The 18,744-nt window shown below is 50.8% G+C and overlaps 1 protein-coding gene across 1 annotated transcript; it reads left to right on the top strand.

Annotated features, from left to right (window-relative positions):
• Window positions 1–3,264: 3,264 nt before the first annotated feature.
• On the top strand, window positions 3,265–18,743 carry AARS1 (alanyl-tRNA synthetase 1). The gene is made up of 21 exons (XM_058845810.1): window positions 3,265–3,347; window positions 4,694–4,891; window positions 5,513–5,701; window positions 6,300–6,445; window positions 6,999–7,190; window positions 7,628–7,772; window positions 8,982–9,127; window positions 9,691–9,799; window positions 9,887–10,037; window positions 10,421–10,545; window positions 11,174–11,318; window positions 11,935–12,113; window positions 12,623–12,736; window positions 13,481–13,687; window positions 14,298–14,482; window positions 14,898–15,006; window positions 15,642–15,755; window positions 16,025–16,144; window positions 16,607–16,693; window positions 18,076–18,189; window positions 18,476–18,743. Exons 2-21 carry the CDS (start codon window positions 4,748–4,750, stop codon window positions 18,659–18,661), a joined length of 2,907 nt encoding a protein of 968 aa, XP_058701793.1. The 5' UTR covers window positions 3,265–3,347; window positions 4,694–4,747; the 3' UTR covers window positions 18,662–18,743.
• Window position 18,744: the final 1 nt, after the last annotated feature.

Below are 18,744 nucleotides of genomic sequence, written 5' to 3'. Positions count from 1 at the left end.
CAGAACCTGGCCCCTCACCTGCCCCAAACTAAGCCAGGGTCCCAGGAGGACCAGGGGCTCCCTAACATTTGGCATATGGGACTGAGTGTCACCTGCACTGCTCAGATTCCCACCACTATGCTCCTCTAAAGCCCCAGCTCCCAGAGTCTCTGTAACAGCAAAAGGGTCCACCTCTTCCACAGGCTTGGAAGAGCACTACTAGGAAAAGGAGAACAGGTTCAAATCTGGCTGGGGCCAGCAATCTCCTAGTTCGTGGGGTGAGTTTGGGATGGTTGAATTCTGAGATACTAATCCAAACCCCAGCCTGGGAAACACAGGGAGTAAAGTTTGTATACTGGAAGTTCCACTCCTGCCAACACTTCCCCCCCCACTCCCTGTAGCCTCGACTACCCACTGCTGGGGTTTCAATCACCTTCACATCCACCACCTTCTTCCTTGCTGGAGGACCATGCTGGATCCTTATAAGCCCAACAAGTGCCTGCAAAAGCAAGGCTTCTGCAACTCTGGCCATCCTGGGGGCATGGATTTTTTAGGATGCTGAAGTGTTAAAAGAAGCAAAGAGCTGCCATGTAAAAAGCCTCAGCTAAAACAGAAGAATTGGGGCAACATGAATATGAGGTGGGGGAGGAAAAAAGAAGAGGAAAGTAGCAGGGGTGGGTCCATCCCATCTGAATGTGCCTTGTGGTACATACCTGTTGCTCAGTGTGGCAGGAGGGACAGAAGTCTCTATTCCCCGAGTAGCTGAGTGGTTCCACATTTGGCAATCACCAAAGAAACACTCAGGAGATGGTAAAGGGCCTCCACATTTGGAAGATGAGCTTTCAGGTGACACAGGTCATGAAGGGGAAGAAGCAGTGATGTCTCCTTCCATCCTGGTGGACAGACTATGGCCCTATGAGAGGTAAGCATGCTGGGTGTGGATTTGGATGGTGTTGGAGTTGGACCTGCTGTAGCACACGTTCTTTCAGGTGTAATCACCTGCACAAACAATTGCACTGCACAGACTTGCCTGCTCCGCCAGCAGCATCCAGAGCAGAGCTCCCATTAGGAACAAATTAGACTGGAGTTTCCTCTTTTCTTTCCAGGCTCCTCGAGAAGGAAACAACAGAAACAAGCAAAGAGGGCTGCAGAACCAGGAATGGCTACAGGCCAGTGCCAAGCAGGGGAGTGATGTTTGGAAAGGGCTCAATGTCACCCAGGAACAGCAGCACAGGCACACTCATGGCTCCAGAATCACAGCCCAAGCCCAGAAAGTATGCACCAGGGAAGAGATGAGACCAGGATGCAAGATCCCAATGCTATAGAGGCATATAACCATGCAGGTTAGACAGGAACTGAGAAAACTCTACTCCAAGGCCCTTCAGGAGGAGCAGGATCAGTGGTGACTTTGGAGCAGGTTGCCCAGGGCTTGAACCTGACCTCAAAACCCTCCAGGGACACTGCAGACTTCCCAGACCCCCTTTCAATGCTTGACTGTCCCTGGAGTGATTGTTTTTTTTTTTGTCAGCGTGGCACCTCCCCTGCATACATGCTGTCCCCCTTGGCCTGGGTCCACAAGGTGCTTCCCATGAGGTCCATGACTGGAGCCATGCACTGACCCCTCCTGCATCTCATAGCCTTGACCCCACAGACCCCTGCAAGGACCCTGTAGCCATTACATCCTCCAGCAGGGCTTTGGTCACCACTCCAGACCTCCCAGCTCAGCACCCCCGAGCCAGCTCCTGCCCTGCCACAGCCCCTTCCCGGCCGAGCCCCACAGCTCCCTGCTACCTCCATGGGAGCAGACAGCATCATTGTTGCAAAATGTGGAATGTGTCAGTATTATCTTGAGTCAGGCTGTTCTTTGATGTAAGACCTTTGTATACTTTCAAGCCTAATCAGCAGGAAAGGAGACCTTATCACTGGAAGAGGCAGTAGCAGCATCCCTCACTCAAGGACATTCTGGAGCTAACAAGATTTAGGGATTGCTAACTTGGCAAAATACTCCAGGCAGTTAGAGCTAAACTATTGTTATAAACGACTTTCAAATTTCCAAACAATCAAATCTAATTAATTGATAATATACTTTAATAAATTGGGTACAAAATAATAAAAAACTACAATTTAGTAAAAAAAAAAAATTAGTAAAAAAAAGATACAATTTAGTAGATATATTCAGATATATATATATATGAATATAATTGGCAGTGGTTAAAAATGGTTAAGGCATAAGCAAAACTGACTGGCGTACAGGGGGGGCTTCTCACCCCACCTCACGTACGAAACAAAACACTTCAAGCTAAACTTATATACTGTATGCTTATACATATTCATTGATGTTTCCCATAAGTTTCCTTCTATTTCCGATTTTTCTGACTTTATGTCACCTTTCTTCACGGCACATGCCTCACTTGTTGTTAGGGGGTCCTCAGTCTTTTTGGTGGTCTTTTGGCGATGGCTTCTCCTCTTCCTCGTTGTCCTTTGGATAACCTTACAGGTTTGCATGTGCGTACTAAGCGTTATGTTATGTTAGTCTACTAATTAGCCTTTTATTTTCTAATCTTTAGGCCCAATGCCAAAATTCATTCTAATTTTGGTTCATCTCAAGGCCGTTTTGGTCTTGAGACACCATTTATCTTCTAAACTACATCCTGTACCTTAATTTTGACATGTAACATTTGCAAAGGGGTACATCTGCTTTATAACACTAATTCTTGATCATTTCTAATAATAACTTTAATAACAGTTACAATTTAGTTAGCATGAATCAATTCCATTTATTACACTATCTTCATTGTAACACTAAAAATCACACCTACGGATCAAAAATACCTTCCCCATGTGAAGACCCTTCCCCTGAGCATGAATAGAAGTTAGCTGGGGTTACATGATTTGTATGGAAGGTACTAGTCAATCCTACAGCAGGGCTGTGCTTGGGAAGTTACTAACACTGAATTTCTGTGCATAAATAACTGCATGGAAAGGCCGGTGGGGTATGCTGGATTTGTGGAATACCACTGAGCACCCAGGCTGGGGCAACTCTGAAATAAACAGTGTCCCACTCGAGTGTGTCATTATCGGCTCGTTGCACACCAGGGAACGAACATAATTTTCGGGGCAACATCCCCGCATCTGCAGGCCTGGCACCGCTAAAATGGCGGCGCCCGCTGCTGCCTCAGGCCGCCCGCGTCACGTGGCCGCCGTGTCCCGCCATTGCATCAGCCGGGGGCAGCGCGGGCGGGCGGGGCTGGCAGAAGAGTGACAGCCCCCGCAGCCAATGGGAGGTGGTGTCCGGCGGAGGGGCGGGGCGGAGCGGGCGCTGCGGCGCGGCCGGAGGAGCGGAGCGAGGGGCGGCGGTGGTCGCGCAGGTACGGCCCGAGGGGCCCGGGGAGGTCCGGCCGCTGGGTTTGGCTTCTATGGCCCGGCCGGGACCCGCGGGCACAGGGGAGAGGGGCACAGAGAAGGCAGGCGGGAGGGCGGCGGTGCGCTGGTCGTGCCCCATGCGGGCCCGCGGGGGGACGCTTCCGCGCTGCCGGACACCGCTGTGCCATTACCCCTCCTCGGGCACTGGAGAGCGGGTGTGTCTGGGCAAAGGCTCTGATAGGCCCTGGGGCTGCTGCTATGCCTGCTTCTCCGCACCTCGGGTCCTTCCCTCCTGCATCATCGAGGTTGGACTCGATGATCTCAGGACTTTTCCAACCTAATTGATTCTGTGCTGTATATACTCCCAAGCCTTGCTCATAGGGGGAATTCCCGTCTCTCCGCGCCGCAGCAGGCTGCTGGGATCTCGCCTCCCTCCATGCATCCGCATTGCGCTGAGCTGTCAGGGACAGCCCTGTGTACCCGTAGGACACGGGCGGTGCTGCCCTCCAGGCTGTCACTTGCCTCTGGTGTGCGTGTGGGTCCCCACAAGGAAGGCTTCCAGGCTTCCCTGGAGCTGGCTCTGCTTTGAGCAGGGAGGGTGGATATGGTTATATTCAGGGGTCATTTTCAAACTTGGCTGTTCTATGATTAGTCATTGAATCACAGAATGGTTTGGATTGGAAGGTACCTTAAAGCCCACCTGGTTCTGACACCCCTGCTCTAGGCAGAGACACCTTCCACTACACAGTGCTGCTCCAAGCCCCATCCAACCTGGCTTTGAACACTTCCAAGGATGGGGAAGCCACATCTTCTCTTGGCAACCTGTGCCAGGTCTTCACCACCCATGCAGGGAAGAATTTCTTCCTAATAGCTAACCTAAATCTCTCATTTTCCAGTTTAAAACAGTTCCCCCTTGTCATATCATTATCTGCCCTTGTAAAAAGTTGCTGTTCATCATTTTTATAAGCTCCCTTAAATACTGGAAGGCCGTAATGATGTCTCCTCACTTGGCATTTAATCACCTTGAATACTTTGGTGACTTGGCAGTCCCTCTGTCCCCAGCAAGGCAAACAGAACCTACTAGGTTTAATATCCATGTGAATTTCATATTTTATAACTACGTGTTCTCAAAGAATAAGTAACTTGAGGTAGAGCCCCAGAAATCAGGGAGTTTGCAGGAGAGGAAATTTCAGGTTGAGCCACCACTATTTGGGGCAGCTTGATTGTTCAGCTGAAGTGTCAGTGAGTACTTAACAATGTGGGAAGACCCTTTCAGGAGTTGGAACAATGATCCTGATGTTCACCTTGAGCTGACAACACACCAGAGCATTGTTTGTTGTTATTTGTTTAGACTGCACTGAGGTTTTGCCACTTGCTTTGGTCAGTGGCAAGTTCCAGCTTCCAGATGGAGACCCCGCTCACTGCCAGCCAGATCCGGCAACGGTTCATTGACTTCTTCAAGGAAAATAAGCACACCTATGTGCACTCATCTTCTACAATCCCCCTGGATGACCCCACACTGCTCTTTGCCAATGCTGGTATGAATCAGGTAGGATTCCCACCCTGGCACTGCAGTCCTATGAACATATCCTATTGGAATCTGTGAAGCTGTTTGCAGAGCTGTTGGGAAAATTATTTGTTTCTCCACCTTCCTTCTGGTCACAGAGAGATGGTTGGTGTGTCCTCTGGAGTCCTCTGTGCTCTCACAAAATTGCCAAGAGCACTGGGAAAGGTTCCTATGGTGAGAGCTCTGCCAGTGTTGTTTCCTTGACCCTTGGAACCACAGCAGCCCTGGCACAAACAACTAATGGTGTCTTTCAAGAGCAGTTGAAACTGGGATGCTGCAAGGGCTCTGCTGCAGATCAGCATGCAGTTTTTTATTTTTTGGCAGCTGGGAATCTGATAGCTTTCAGTCCCTTTGGAAGGCCTGGGGTTTGGTGGGCTCTAGGAGCACCTGTGTGTGTGTGTGTGAGTGTAAGTTCTAGGCAGCCTCCTCATGGAGAGGAGTAGCAGGTTTGTTTCTGAAAGGTGCTTTGGGTATGTTCAGACTAGTGATATTATGACATAAATGACACTTACTGCCTTGCAACATTTGGAAACAAGATCTGAGTGCTTTTCTCAGTTTCTCAGCTTTTCTAGCAGCTCACTTGCCCTTTTTCTCTTGTCACAGTTCAAACCTATCTTCCTCAATACCATCGACCCCTCACACCCGCTTGCTAAGCTGAGCAGAGCCACCAACACTCAGAAATGCATCCGAGCAGGGGGCAAGCACAATGACCTGGATGATGTGGGGAAAGATGTGTACCACCACACCTTCTTTGAGATGTTGGGGTCCTGGTCCTTCGGGGATTATTTCAAGGTAAAACAGTCTGGGTGCAGCTCTGGATCTCTTGCGCAGATTCATCCATCTCTGTAAACTCAGTAGAGCAGTTGCCAAAAGGAAAGAGAATATGTTGGCACAGAAGTGCATTTTGAGGCTCCTTTGGAATAAATGAGCTTGGAAGCTGCCCCAACCCTGCAGAATGATTCAAGATTAATTACTTAAGGTTTACAAAGCTGATTAAATTAACTCTGCTAGTTTGGAGTCTTCAGGTGGAGATTCTAGTGGCCCTCCTGGAGATGTGGGGACTAACATGTGCTATGCAGCTATGGCTGACCTTCAAACAGGAGTGATCATACAATAATGATTTCCTTTCCCAAGACTCTTGCTAGTATAGTATTCAAAGTTAGAATTAAAAGGCTTTTTGGAGGCAGTGAACTTGCCAGGAGTTAACTTGGTTGCATCAAGACAGTCATATGAGATGTTTCTTGTGTCCTCTTCACTGCATGTGTTAATTTTTCTCTTATGTCAAAAGTCAGAAAGTTTTCAGCTGCTGATACTTAAGTAGCCAGTACTTTGGATATTAAAGAGAAGCTGTCTTGGCATTCAGTTGCTGACCTCATGTTTCCTTCTGCAGGAGCTTGCTTGTAAACTGGCACTGGAACTTCTCACCAAGGAGTTTGGCATCCCTGCTGAGAGACTCTATGTCACTTACTTTGGTGGAAATGAAGCTGCAGGACTGCAACCAGACCTAGAGTGCAAGCAGATTTGGCTGGATTTGGGGTAAGGCCTTTCACAGAAGGTGCATGTTTTGGTGGGCAATAGTAATTTATTTGGCTTGGATATTAGGAAAAAATTCTTCACAGAAACAGAACAGAATAGGCTGCTCAGAGCAGTGGTGGAGTCACCATTCCTGGAGGGATTTTAAAGCTGTGTAGCTGTGGCACTTTGGGGCATGGTTTAGTGGTGAGTTTGGCAGTATACTGAAAGGCCACAACAAGGTAATCCCAGAGCCTTCTCTTCTCCATGCTGGGCAATCCAAATTCTCTCAGCCTTTTTTTATAGGAGAGGTTCTTCATCCCATCAGTGTCTTCTTGCTGATGGCTTTACTGAGGTGTTTTGTAAGTCTCTGCCTCCACTTGGGATGACTGCCAGGTGCCAGTGTTCACTTGATCCCCTCAGCAGGGATCCTGAGCATTAGATTCTTGGATTGATCTGTCTCAAGACACTAAGAATGCATCAGCTCATCTAGGGAATTAGTGAGCTGTGGTTTCTCTGGCATAGCCTTCATTTTGGGAATTCTTTTAGTTAGTCTCTGTTCAATTTCTTCTTACAGGCTGGCTGAGGGCAGGATTCTGCCTGGCAGTATGAAGGATAATTTCTGGGAAATGGGAGACACTGGGCCCTGTGGCCCTTGCAGCGAGATCCACTATGACCGGATTGGGGACAGAGATGCTTCACACCTGGTCAATCAGGATGACCCCAACGTCCTGGAGATCTGGAACCTGGTGTTCATACAGTTCAATAGGTGAGCCAGACCTGCTTCCAGCTTCCAGGTGAGCCAGGTTGCTCCAGCTCAGTTTGGGAGGCTGCTTGGACTGTGTGTTCTTTCAACTGCCCGTAGCTTGCTTGCCATTTGCAGTTATCCAGCAGCTGAGCACTTTGTGATGCTCTGTCCCCTTATCCACTGGTACAGAAGGGGTTGGTCACGCTTTTGGGACAAACTGAGAATTTTTTCTCTGTTTATCTGCCAGGAGTTCAGTAGGGAATAAGTTGTTGTCTACTCTGGGTCTAAGTTGTTGCTGAGGGTCTTATTAACTATATTTTATCAAAGTTGTCCTTTGTGTGGCTTGTGTATGGGCCTGTGTCACAAATCTGATGGAACTAAATCTTAAGGAGATGAAGAGAGAAATGGTGTTCCCCCTGCAGAGCCTCCATCCATAAGAGCTCACCTTTCTTTGGCAGGGAAGCTGATGGGACACTGAAACCCCTTCCTAAGAAAAGTATTGATACTGGGATGGGCCTGGAGAGGCTGGTCTCTGTGCTGCAGAACAAGATGTCCAACTATGACACTGACCTTTTCCTTCCTTACTTTGAAGCCATCCAAAAGGTATGAACTGAAGCCTGACCTAGCTGCATCCATTCCCTGAATTCGTGGGGAGATGTGTGGGACTGGTTGGGCAGGGTGGTCTCTGCTTTCCCAGCTGCTGTGAGCCCCATACATTTGCTGAGGATAGGAGCCCAGGCTGGCACAGTAATTGTTGCCCTGGGACATGTTTCCGAAGGAAAACAGGACCATGAGTGGTGCAGCTTTCGCAGTTTCTGTGAACTGTCCTGATGGACACTCCTTGGTCCTCTTCCAGTGGGAGATGCTCTGCAGTGCAACATGGCCAAGTGCCACATTTTTGCCATGTGCTAGAGAGCACGTGGTACTGCTAACCCAGAATCAGTTTGTCCTTCAGTCTCACACCTGGAACATGCTGATCTGTAGAAAATTTCCTTAGCCAGGAGTGCTTTGCCATAAACCACAACAGTCACTTGCAGAACCTGTGTGCTGTTGCTGCATTGTCCAGGGTGGGGACCACATTACCCATGCTGGGAGTTCTGTGTGTCGGTCCAAGCCTTTTTTTTTCCCTCTGTGGAGGAGGCAGAGCTTCCTGGTTTTAGATCATGCTGGATAAAATGCAGTGAGAAGAGCCCAGGCTCCTGCTAGTTCTAAGGAATGAGGTTCCAAGCTCCAGAGTTGGAATTGGAGAGCTTCCTTTTTTCAGTGTCCACTGGCTAGACACAGAGCTCCTGTGTCCTTGTGTGCCTTTGTGCTTTGTGCTTGGAGCTTGGCTGGAGGGACTGTGCCCATGGCAGGAGGTTTGCACCGTGTGCAAGCAGTGCATGGTTACAGCAGTATCTTTCTCTAGGGTATGGATAAAACAATCCTAAAAGAGGAAAGTTGGGACTATCTGTGGGACTGAATTTGAAAAGTTTCTTGGCTGGGCAGGTTATGCCAAGTTGGAGTCCTTGAACCAATGTGCAAAACAGATGATTTCCTTGTACTTTATACCTCCTCTGCTCTCTTGGGCTCTTAATGATGGGGTAAATTCAATTTTCTTCCCTTTGGTCTGGAGAGCTTTTGGCCATTGTAAAGTGGGCCATGGCACCATGCGAAGCCCACAGCTCTGTGCCTCCCCTAGGCTCACTCTAGTCACCTCTTTCCAAGAGGAATATTCTCTATGGTGGGGTGGGCTTGGCTTCTGAGGCCCTTCCCTGTAATTCTGCCGTGGTGCCACTGTCAATAATTGTACCCTCTGCCTTCTCTGCAAAGGGCACAGGTGCCAGGCCGTACCTGGGGCAGGTTGGGGCCGAGGATGCTGATGGAATAGACATGGCCTACCGCGTGCTGGCTGACCATGCACGGACCATCACCCTGGCCCTCTCGGACGGGGGCAGACCTGACAACACTGGCAGAGGGTAAGAAGGACCTGCTGCATTGTCACCACTCCCATTCCATTCCAGATGGTTCCACTCAAGGCTCTGGGATCTACTGTGTCTCTGGGGTCTCTTTGGATTTATCATTAAAGCAGTGGCTAGCAGAGTGTTTGCTTGGGGTATTTGGTGCTTGAATTGCTGTAGTAAGGTTCACCCAAAAGGCCATGATGCACAAGCCTGAAGGTTCTTGTGAGCACCATTGCTGCTGTGCCAGCCCCCAGATAAGATGACTGTGGGCAGACAGGCAGAAAGCCTGGCTTGGTGCAGTGTTGCTGTTGATAAAGCAAGGAGTTGTGGGCTGGTGGGCTGTGCTGCAAGTGCCAGTGGACTTCATAAGCACACAGTGAATGTAGGTCATGGAGCTGGGGTCTAGCACCTCGCCTGTGCTTTGCTGCTGCCATGAGGAGCTGCTTGAGGGGAAAATGAGAGGAGAAAACCCTGTGCTCTTGGTCCTGGGAGGGAGAGCTGGTGGGTGGATGCTGGTGGAACCCCTGAGAACAGCTTGGATGTGTAACATTTGCATGGGGGACTCTGCTGTTCCCTAGGTATGTGTTGAGGCGGATTCTCCGACGGGCTGTGCGCTACTCCCATGAGAAGCTCAATGCCCCCAAGGGTTTCTTTGCTACTCTGGTTGATGTGGTGGTGCAGTCACTGGTAAGTTCTCCTATTCTGCTGTATCTGCTTCCTCTGCTGAGGTGTGCAGATCTCCCTGTTGAAGGGCTCCTTCTCTCGGGTCTGCAGGGAGATGCCTTTCCTGAGCTGAAGAAGGATCCAGATATGGTAAAGGACATTATCAACGAAGAAGAGGATCAGTTCCTGAAAACACTAAGTAGAGGCCGTCGCATCCTGGACAGGAAGATACAGAGCCTTGGGGACAGTAAAGTCATTCCTGGTAAGGCTGTGTCTTCTGTCTGGATGCAGCAAAGGGCATTGTCTGCAAGCATTTATTGTCTGGGATCACGTAAGGGCTGAGGGAAGTTGGTGGAAGGGAAAGGGTGGGAAAATTAGAGGTAATGGAAGGTGGTGGGGGAGCAAAGCTGGAGTCAGAAGACATCTCTTAGAGCTGAATCACCCATCTCTCCTCTGGCCTGTGTTTGCTTGCTCATGTTTCTAAGCTGCCCAGACACACATCTCTGTGGTGTTAGGGAGGAGCCTTTTGGATGTGCCCATTCTCCAGACCTGTTCACTGTCCTGCCATAGCTCAGAGCCATTGGGGGAGCAGGGAAGGGAGCAGAATGGAACATGGGAGGTGACTGCTTTGCCCTTTCTCTGCAGGTGACACTGCCTGGCTGCTGTATGACACCTATGGTTTCCCTGCGGATCTCACTGGGCTCATTGCAGAGGAGAAGGGCCTTGTTGTAGACATGGAGGGCTTTGAAGAAGAGCGGAAAAATGCTCAGGTGGGTAACAGCTCCAGGGGAAGCTAGTTTATGAGTGGGCAGCTAGAACTCCCTTCCTTGCAGTTTGCAGTCATGAGCTGCTCCTTTCTCACTGTGTCTGCTCACACCCCATATATCCCATGGTTTGTTCCATGGGAAAAACCAGGACAACTGCAGTTGATGTGGAACATGTCTTCTGTACAACTGGGGTTGGTTTTGCTCACTAGCAAAGCCTGGAACCTTGAGATCAGCCTTCAGACAGAGATAGCGGAGTGCTGGGAGCATCTCTGCTGTCCTGTTCTGGTTAGGGAAGTTATTCCCTGTCCAAGGATCAGTATCTAGGCAGGCCTGCACCTTGGGTGTATTTCTCATTATGTTAGCTGCAGCAGCAGGGAGTGGCAATGACCAGCTGGGTACTTGACTTGTCCTTACTGGGCTCAGGCCCACTTGGTCTGCATGCTGCAATTGGCTGCTCTGAAGCCAGAAAAATTGGCACGCTCCAGGTGCTGGCACACAGCTTCCCAGGCAAAGCTCTAAATCAGGAAGTGCTGAGGGATATGAGAGAGCTGTGCAACTAGGCTGGCATGCATTGGTGTTTGTTAAACCTTGGTATTTGGCAGGTCGTTTCTCAAACCTTGTTCATTGGCAGCTCAAATCCCAGGGCAAGGGTGCTGGAGGGGAGGATCTCCTCATGCTGGACATCTATGCCATTGAAGAGCTAAGAGCCCAGGGGCTGGAGGTGACAGATGACTCACCAAAATACAACTATGCTTCAGATCCGAGCGGTACCTATGGTATGAAAAACCTTCTCATGATCATATTCTGCTACTAAACCTCCCATGGCATGTACCTCTGGGCTCCCCTTTCCTGGGACATGGAGTTGGAAGTGGAAGGCTGTGCAGGTGAATAACCTGCTTGTTACTAATTGAGCAGAGAAAGACAGAGTCTTCAGGGGCTACTGTACTGCTGTTGCCAAATTAAGGGAATTCCCGTTCCTGCAGCTTTATGTCTGCACACTCCTATGTTGGTGTTTCTCAGCTGCTCTTCTGCCAGTGCTGCAGAGGCTGCAGTTTCTGCTTTGGCCTGTTGGAGGGTCCTTGGCTTGCTTGCTCTGGCTCTTGCTAGTTTTTTGATTTGATGGAGATTCAAGAGGCTGCAGGCTCATAGCCAAGTGTGCTGCTGACTTTTGCTGCATAGGTGTGGAAGGCAGTGACAGTCCCTGCCTTGGAGGGCACTAAATGAAATTTCCAACCAACTGTTGCCTTACTCCTCTCTCCTTATCCCCTGAAAATGTGTTAGCTGCCATGAGCTCCTGCAATAACTGGGAGGTGTTGCTATGACATTCTCCTCCCATGTGGTGTCTACAAGGTTTTCCTGTTTTACTGACACTGCCTGTCATTCCGGTGGCAGATTTCGGGAGCCTTGTGGCCACAGTGAAAGCCATCCGCAGGGAGAAGAGGTTTGTGGAGGAGGCATCCACTGGCCAGGAATGTGGGATAGTGCTGGACCGGACCTGCTTCTACGCCGAGCAGGGTGGGCAGATCTATGACCAGGGCTACATGGTCAAGGATGACGACAGCAGGGAGGATGTGAGTGGGCCTGAGAACCTTTTGCTAGACACTGTCTGTCTCGGGGCCTGGGCAAAGGGGAGAATGGGCCAAGCAAGCTTCAGCAATTTTCCATCCATGTCTGGTGTCATGCATTGCACAGGGTTCCTCTCTGGGGGAGCAGCATAGCATGGATGTGCTGGAGCTTTGTTCCCTTGCTCCTTGAGGAGCTCAGTTCTGTGCTGCTGTCACTAGAATGTGAGTGCCTGTGGTGGTGGTGCTGGGATTGCCAAGCCCAAGGGCAGTGCTCTCAAGCCATAATGGGGAGCTGAGGTGGGGAACTCTTTCTGTGCCCCATAACTGTGCCCCACCTTCATTCACTTCTCCACTTTGCTGTGTGTTGTGCCTGGGGACACTCAGCTTTCACCAGTGCACACACCACTCTGGCTCTCAGCTGGCACCTTTCCAGTTGCAGCTCAGACCTCTGGTTGGGTGATGTCTCCCCTTGGCCTCTCACCCTGCTCACACAGGGCATTTCCCTCTTTGTACAGAAAACAGAATTCACTGTGAAGAATGTGCAGGTCCGAGGAGGCTACGTGCTCCACATAGGAACTCTGTATGGGAGCTTGAAAGTAGGAGATCAGGTCCACCTGACTATTGATGAGGTGAGTTAAGACATGGTGTAACACATGCACTTGTCTCTTTTCTGGATTTTGTCTTGTGTCTTTTCATCGGTGCCACTCTGGGGGCCTGATGTTTGGGTCCTGCTCTCCATGCAGCACATTATCAAGCAGTGTCTGGCTGACTCCAAGTCTCTCCTGCTTCACACCTGGCTTTCTCCTACCATGAGGCAGATAATCCAGCTAGCTCAGAGCCACTCTTGCTGGGTTTGCTGATCACAGGCAGAAACACATTTTGGGTTGTGACTTGCAGGGAGAAGATGTGTGGTGCCCCACTGTGTGGGGACAACAGCAGAGAGCCTGGGCTGGCTGCCCCACTCCAAAAATTGCTCCTGTGGGCTCAGCTTGTTGAGTGAATGCTGAGTTGAGCACAGTCAGCCTGATGCATTTCCCTTCCCTATAGAGGCAGCACCTTTAGAGGGAGAGGAAAGGCTTCCATCTTGGAGTGCTGTTCCCTGCTGAAGAACAGAGATTAGTTATCTGTGTCTTGGTCTGTCCTTGGCCTTTCTCCATACAGGCCCAACAAGGGAACTGCCGTGATTTGGTGATTTGGTGGGGAACACCTTTTCCTGTAGCTGAAGCTCCAAGGCACCAAGTGTGATCAGTTGTTTCTGGTGTCCTGAGCTAATTTAGGATTCTGTTGGAGCAGGGCATTAACCTCCCCTTCAGCTGGAAGTGGTTGTGGCTCCAGGGTCTGGGATCCCATCTAACAGTGGCTTCCTCCCTCAGGCCAGGCGGAGGCCAGTCATGAGCAACCACACAGCCACCCACATCCTCAACTTCGCCCTGCGCTCTGTGCTGGGGGAGGCTGACCAGAGGGGGTCCCTGGTGGCACCTGACAGGCTGCGCTTCGACTTCACAGCCAAGGGAGCCCTGTCCACTCAGGAAATCAAGAAAGTTGAAGGGATTGCCAACCAGATGATTGAAGAGTCAAAGGTAGGTATTGCTGACACATTCTATACCTTGAGTCCAAGTTTCGGATGATTTGGGATGCTGGGAGTTTGGCACACACAGGAGGATTCTGAGCTGCTGGTGCAGTATTGTGCACAGACTGCCATCACCTACCTTAGAGGGTTTTGAGTGGGAAAACCCCATATGGATTGTTCTGTTCATTGGTTTCAAGCCCTCTCTAGGGTTGGAGTGTTCCCATGCCTGCAGTAGTATCACATCAGCTACAAGAGCGAGGGAGTTTGGCAGAATAGTTTTGCAGGCCTGGCTGGATTTAAGCATAGACTCAGACAACCCAGTGATGTGTCCCCAATGGCAGGAGAGTTGTTCTATCTGGTGCCAGTGTCAGAGCCAACCCTGCTGGGAACCATTTGCATGTGCAGTAACACGCAGGGAGTCCGAGCAGGTGGTATTGGGAGTTTTGAAGATGAGACATCTGCCAATAACTTTGTGATTCGTGCAGCTCAACAAACCCCAGCTCAGGTGAGGCATAAGACTTCTAGGATCTTTCAGAGAAAGAAATTTCTTGGGAATGTGGGCCCTCAGTGACAGCTGACAGGCCTGGCTCTTACCTGCATCTCTTTGCTGTTCTCTGCAGACAGTGTATGCCAAGGACTGCCCTCTTGCAGCAGCCAAAGCTATCCAAGGACTTCGGGCAGTTTTTGATGAGACCTACCCCGATCCTGTCCGTGTGGTCTCCATTGGCATCCCTGTGGAGGAGCTGCTGGCTGACCCCTCTGGCCCTGGGGGCTCCATCACCTCTATTGAGTTCTGCGGAGGGACGTGAGTACCTGGAGAGGCTGGGGAAGGTGGCAGGTGGCTGAAAAGGAGTTCCTGTGGATCTTGAGCTCCTAGGGGTGCCATAAGCATACACTGCGCAGATCCAGGGCAGAGATGGAGATGGTGGTGATGATGTGCCTTTGCATTCCCAGTCTTGATTCAATCAGTCCTTAAAATTACCTTTTGCAGGCAGGGAACTGCCTGTATTGCCCCTGACCTCATGTAGGGTCTCTGGCAGTGCTGGAAGCACCCTTTCCTCACTCATGACTTTTAGCACAGGTGGTTTTTTCTGCCTGTCTTTCCCACACTGCTGCATTTCCCTGGCAGGATGGTTGTCTTATTTCTGTGCTGATTCTTGCTGAGATGAGAGGTGGACTTCTAACTCTCTCTTGTGGATCTGTCTGGGTTCTTTCCCAAGGCACTTGCAGAACTCCAGCCATGCTGGCCCCTTTGTGATTGTTTCAGAAGAGGCAATTGCTAAAGGCATTCGGAGGATAGTTGCAGTCACTGGGGCTGAAGCTCGGAAGGTAAGGGTAGGCAGGAGAGATCCTCTCTGAAATTCCACCTGTTAACTCTGTGCCAAAGTTCCTTTTGTACAAATTTGCACAATATCCTCTGAGGGACTTATGGAAAAGGGTGCTGCTGTTGGCAAAGACTGTGCTGGAAACCCTGGCTGTACTACAGTTGGAGCAGGGAAGAGAGGAAGAAGTCTCAGCTGTAGGTGTTGTGGCAGAGAAACCTGAGTGGGCGTGTGGGATGGCTCCAGGGTTAGCTCAGGTTGCTTTTCAGAGTGGCTGCCAATGTAGAGCTCTCAGCAGCTGGCAGGGCTGGCAGGAGAGTGGTGAAGTCTGAGAATCCACTCCTCTGCTGCAGGAGGCAATGACTTTGGATGTGGGCTGGTGCTCCCTAAAGGGGGATAAAAGAGTTTCATGGGAGAGATGATTTCTCTTTTGGGAGGATCTTGGCAATCCTGGAAAAGAGATCTAGGGCCCATGTGCCAGCATCACACTGGCTCTGGCCAGGTGCTGCCTGCTGTGGCTTCCCAAGAGTTACTAAGATCCATCCTGGGCATTCCCGCATTCCTCACCTCTTTACACACTGGACCAAAAGCCCAGCCTGCTCAATCCTCTGGCTTGATTTAACTCAGGCTGTATTCTCGTAGGCCCTCAGGAAAGTTGACAGCCTCAGGAAGCTGCTGTCAGCCCTGGAGGCCAAGGTGAAGGTCCAGACAGCTCCCAACAAGGATGTGCAGAAGGAGATCACGGATCTCAGTGAGGTGAGGATGGTAGCAGTGCTGTGCCTCCCCAAAGTGAATGGGACCTTGATTGCCAGAACTGGGTGGTATTAAGGAGGCCTGAGTTCACTTTCCTGCTCCTATCCAACAGCCCTGCATCCCATGGCTGGGATGACCTGTTGCCTCAGGTCCTTGGCACTGGGAGAGGAGTGGAGCTTAGTGGGCTCTGCCAGTTGAGGCAGAGTTCATGAGATGCTGCATCTCCTGATTGCTGGCACCTTTAACCTTCTCTGCCTGCTCCTCTTTTACAGACACTGGCCACTGCTGTTATCCCACAGTGGCAGAAAGATGAACTGAGAGAGGCTGTTAAAGCACTGAAGAAAGTCATGGATGACCTGGACCGGGCAAGCAAAGCCGACATCCAGAAAAGAGTGAGTCATGGGCTGGAATAAAGGACAGTGTGGGAGGGATGTGGGGTGCTCCTTTGGGAGCTCTGTTAGTGACCAGAAGAGAAGGGATGTGTGGGAATGCCCCTCACACTGTTCAGCTTTCCAGTTTCTCCTTCTGCCTCCTGAAGCAGAATTATGTCTGTGTTATGTCCTGGGTTGAAGCATGGCAGCCTGTTCCTGCCCTAACAGTGCTCCTGGGTGCAGGCTTCTTCCTGGATCCCACTGGAGTTTTCTGGATGAGAAATCATGCACAACATGCTGTCTTGCAGGCCACATACTTGCCTGTCAGAATATATTCCTCTTGGCTTCACAGTGTGAGGCTGCTCCAGGCTGGGCTGTGGGTGTGTTTGGGCAGCTTAGGGACTTCTGCCCCTGCTCTGCCCAGGTGGGTCTTGTGTCCATACACATTGTGGATGGTCTAGTGGTTGACCACTGTTGTCTTAGGTACTGGAAAAGACCAAGCAAGTTATTGAGAGTCACCCTAACCAGCCATGGGTCATCATGGAAATGGAAAATGGAGCTTCAGCAAAGGTATGGGAAAGTCTGATCTGTCCTCACAACCTTCCTTCTGGCTGCAGAGCAGCTGGATGGTCTTTCATCACTCAGGGAGGTGGTTCAGTACTACAGAGCTGTCCCTCTTGCCACCTGTCATCCCTGAGAAGGAGGAGGAACCACTGGGATATTCTCTTGTGTCCTACTTCCTGGACTGGCAGATGGGCTTGCAGGGGTGGTGGGGTTTTGACCACTTGCTGAGCTTCCAGACATGCTGGTAGATAGGGAGCCCAGCAGAAATCCCATTGTGTCCCAGGTAAGACTCATCCTGCAGCAGACACGACACCAAAATGCCCTTAAGGGACTGAGAGCAGCAGCTCTGCTGAGCCATGAAAGTTGTGATGCTTGTGGCCCCTGCAGATCAGTTCTGGGAGTGGTATCCTAGGCTGAGTGTGTGGATAGGGCCAGGCAGAGATCTGCCCCCAGCACCATCTGCTCAGCTGAGTTCAAGTTCTTCCCTGGCCAGGGCTGAATCTCCTCCTTCCCTTCTCCACACATGAGTTTTTTTCCAAGTGATTTCTGTTGGAATGAATGCTCTGTTGTGTGCGTTGTGTCACAGTGTTGAGCCCAAGAAGTGCCAGGCAGTGGGGGCTGGCTGTGCCTGGGCTTAGACCACACTGTGCTTAACACACTGTTAAAATTTCCTCTCCGAGAGTCTTGGCACTGATCCTGCTCACTCTCTGTGGCACCAGCATCACCATGATACCCATGCTTCTGCTCCCAGTGGGTGCTGTTGCAGCATTTTCCCTGGCAGAAGGGTGCATCCCATAGGATGGCAGTGCTGGCAGCCCAGGGAACTGCATGTTCCCAGTCCACCCAGAGCAGTACTGCTTTGCTCACCAGAGGACCCACTCCTGGGGCTCTGTGCTGCATCATGCTGTCTGTGCAAGTGAGGAATGGTGGTTTCCTTGGGAATAATGGAATGTGTGGCAGTCTCCCTGGTTCTTCCCTGCCTGCTGTGTCTGATAACCCTTGCAGGCTCTTCATGCTGCATTTGAGTCCTCCTGACTCCCTTTGGAACAGCTGTTCCTTTCTGCTAGGAGGAGCTTTTTCCCCCTCCAGCCAGTACACTCAGGCAGAGGTTTCTGGGGCTGATTTTGCCAGTTCCTGAATACCTTAATGTAGGGAAATGAAGGCATCTTCTCCTTCCTCGTTGGGGTACACAGGCAGGGTTTATGTCCCCTCCCAAGGCTTCTGCAGTGCCAGGAATGTGAAGCTGGCTCATGTTTGGGAGGAGGAGCGTTGCAGAGTGCTGCTGACTGATTTAATGCAATTCCTGATCCCTGAGGTCTCTGTGGGTGCTGTCTGGGCTGGGTGCAAGCGCAGGGAAGCAGTGATGCAATGATTTTGTTCTCTTCCAGGCCCTGAATGAATCTCTGAAGCTCTTCAAGACTAATTCCCCCCAGACTGCTGCTATGCTTTTTGCTGTGGATAACGAAGCTGGCAGGATCACCTGCCTGTGTCAAGTACCCCAGGTAATGCCAAGATTGCGTGGCTGCCTCTCCCTGAGCCTCTGTGGAGGAGCTGCAGCCTTCAGGCAGGAACTATCTAACAGTACACAGCCAGAACTGACTGGGGCTTGGCAAGAGCCAGAGCTTTTGTCCTTGGGCTTATTGTCAGGCTGCAGAAGTGAGGGAAGAGGGGTTATGTGCTGTGCAAACAGGGAAGGGGAAGAGTGGGGACAGGACTTAGTGGGGTGGTAGGCAAGGGGCAGGGTGATTGCTGTTCAGTGCTGACCACTGGGTTTCTTTTCCTGCCCAGGAGACTGCAAATAAGGGCCTGAAGGCTAGCCAGTGGGTGCAGGAAGTGTCTGGCTTGATGGACGGCAAAGGCGGTGGAAAGGACATCTCTGCACAGGCAACAGGCAAGAATGTGGGCTGCCTGCAGGAAGCCCTGAAACTGGCCACGGACTTTGCCAGGCTCCGCCTGGGGGAGCTGAAGAACTGACTGAGGGGGGAACCCCCGCCCGTTTGTCTCCCTGTCTGACCCCTGCGCGGCTTTCCTGTCAATAAAGGCTTCCTGCCCCGCGC

This window comes from Poecile atricapillus, chromosome 10 (genome assembly GCF_030490865.1).
Source record: "Poecile atricapillus isolate bPoeAtr1 chromosome 10, bPoeAtr1.hap1, whole genome shotgun sequence".
In the NCBI taxonomy this organism is placed as follows: domain Eukaryota; kingdom Metazoa; phylum Chordata; class Aves; order Passeriformes; family Paridae; genus Poecile; species Poecile atricapillus.
This window is presented reverse-complemented; position numbering and strand designations above follow the sequence as displayed.

Bases quoted from the DNA above. Each gene is read 5' to 3' on its own strand.
- AARS1 (XM_058845810.1), top strand. From the start codon at position 4,748: ATGGAGACCCCGCTCACTGCCAGCCAGATCCGGCAACGGTTCATTGAC. The intron at 10,546-11,173 runs GTGGGTAACAGC...GTTCATTGGCAG, and splicing joins AAGAGCGGAAAAATGCTCAG to CTCAAATCCCAGGGCAAGGG. The intron at 16,694-18,075 runs GTATGGGAAAGT...GTTCTCTTCCAG, and splicing joins AAAATGGAGCTTCAGCAAAG to GCCCTGAATGAATCTCTGAA.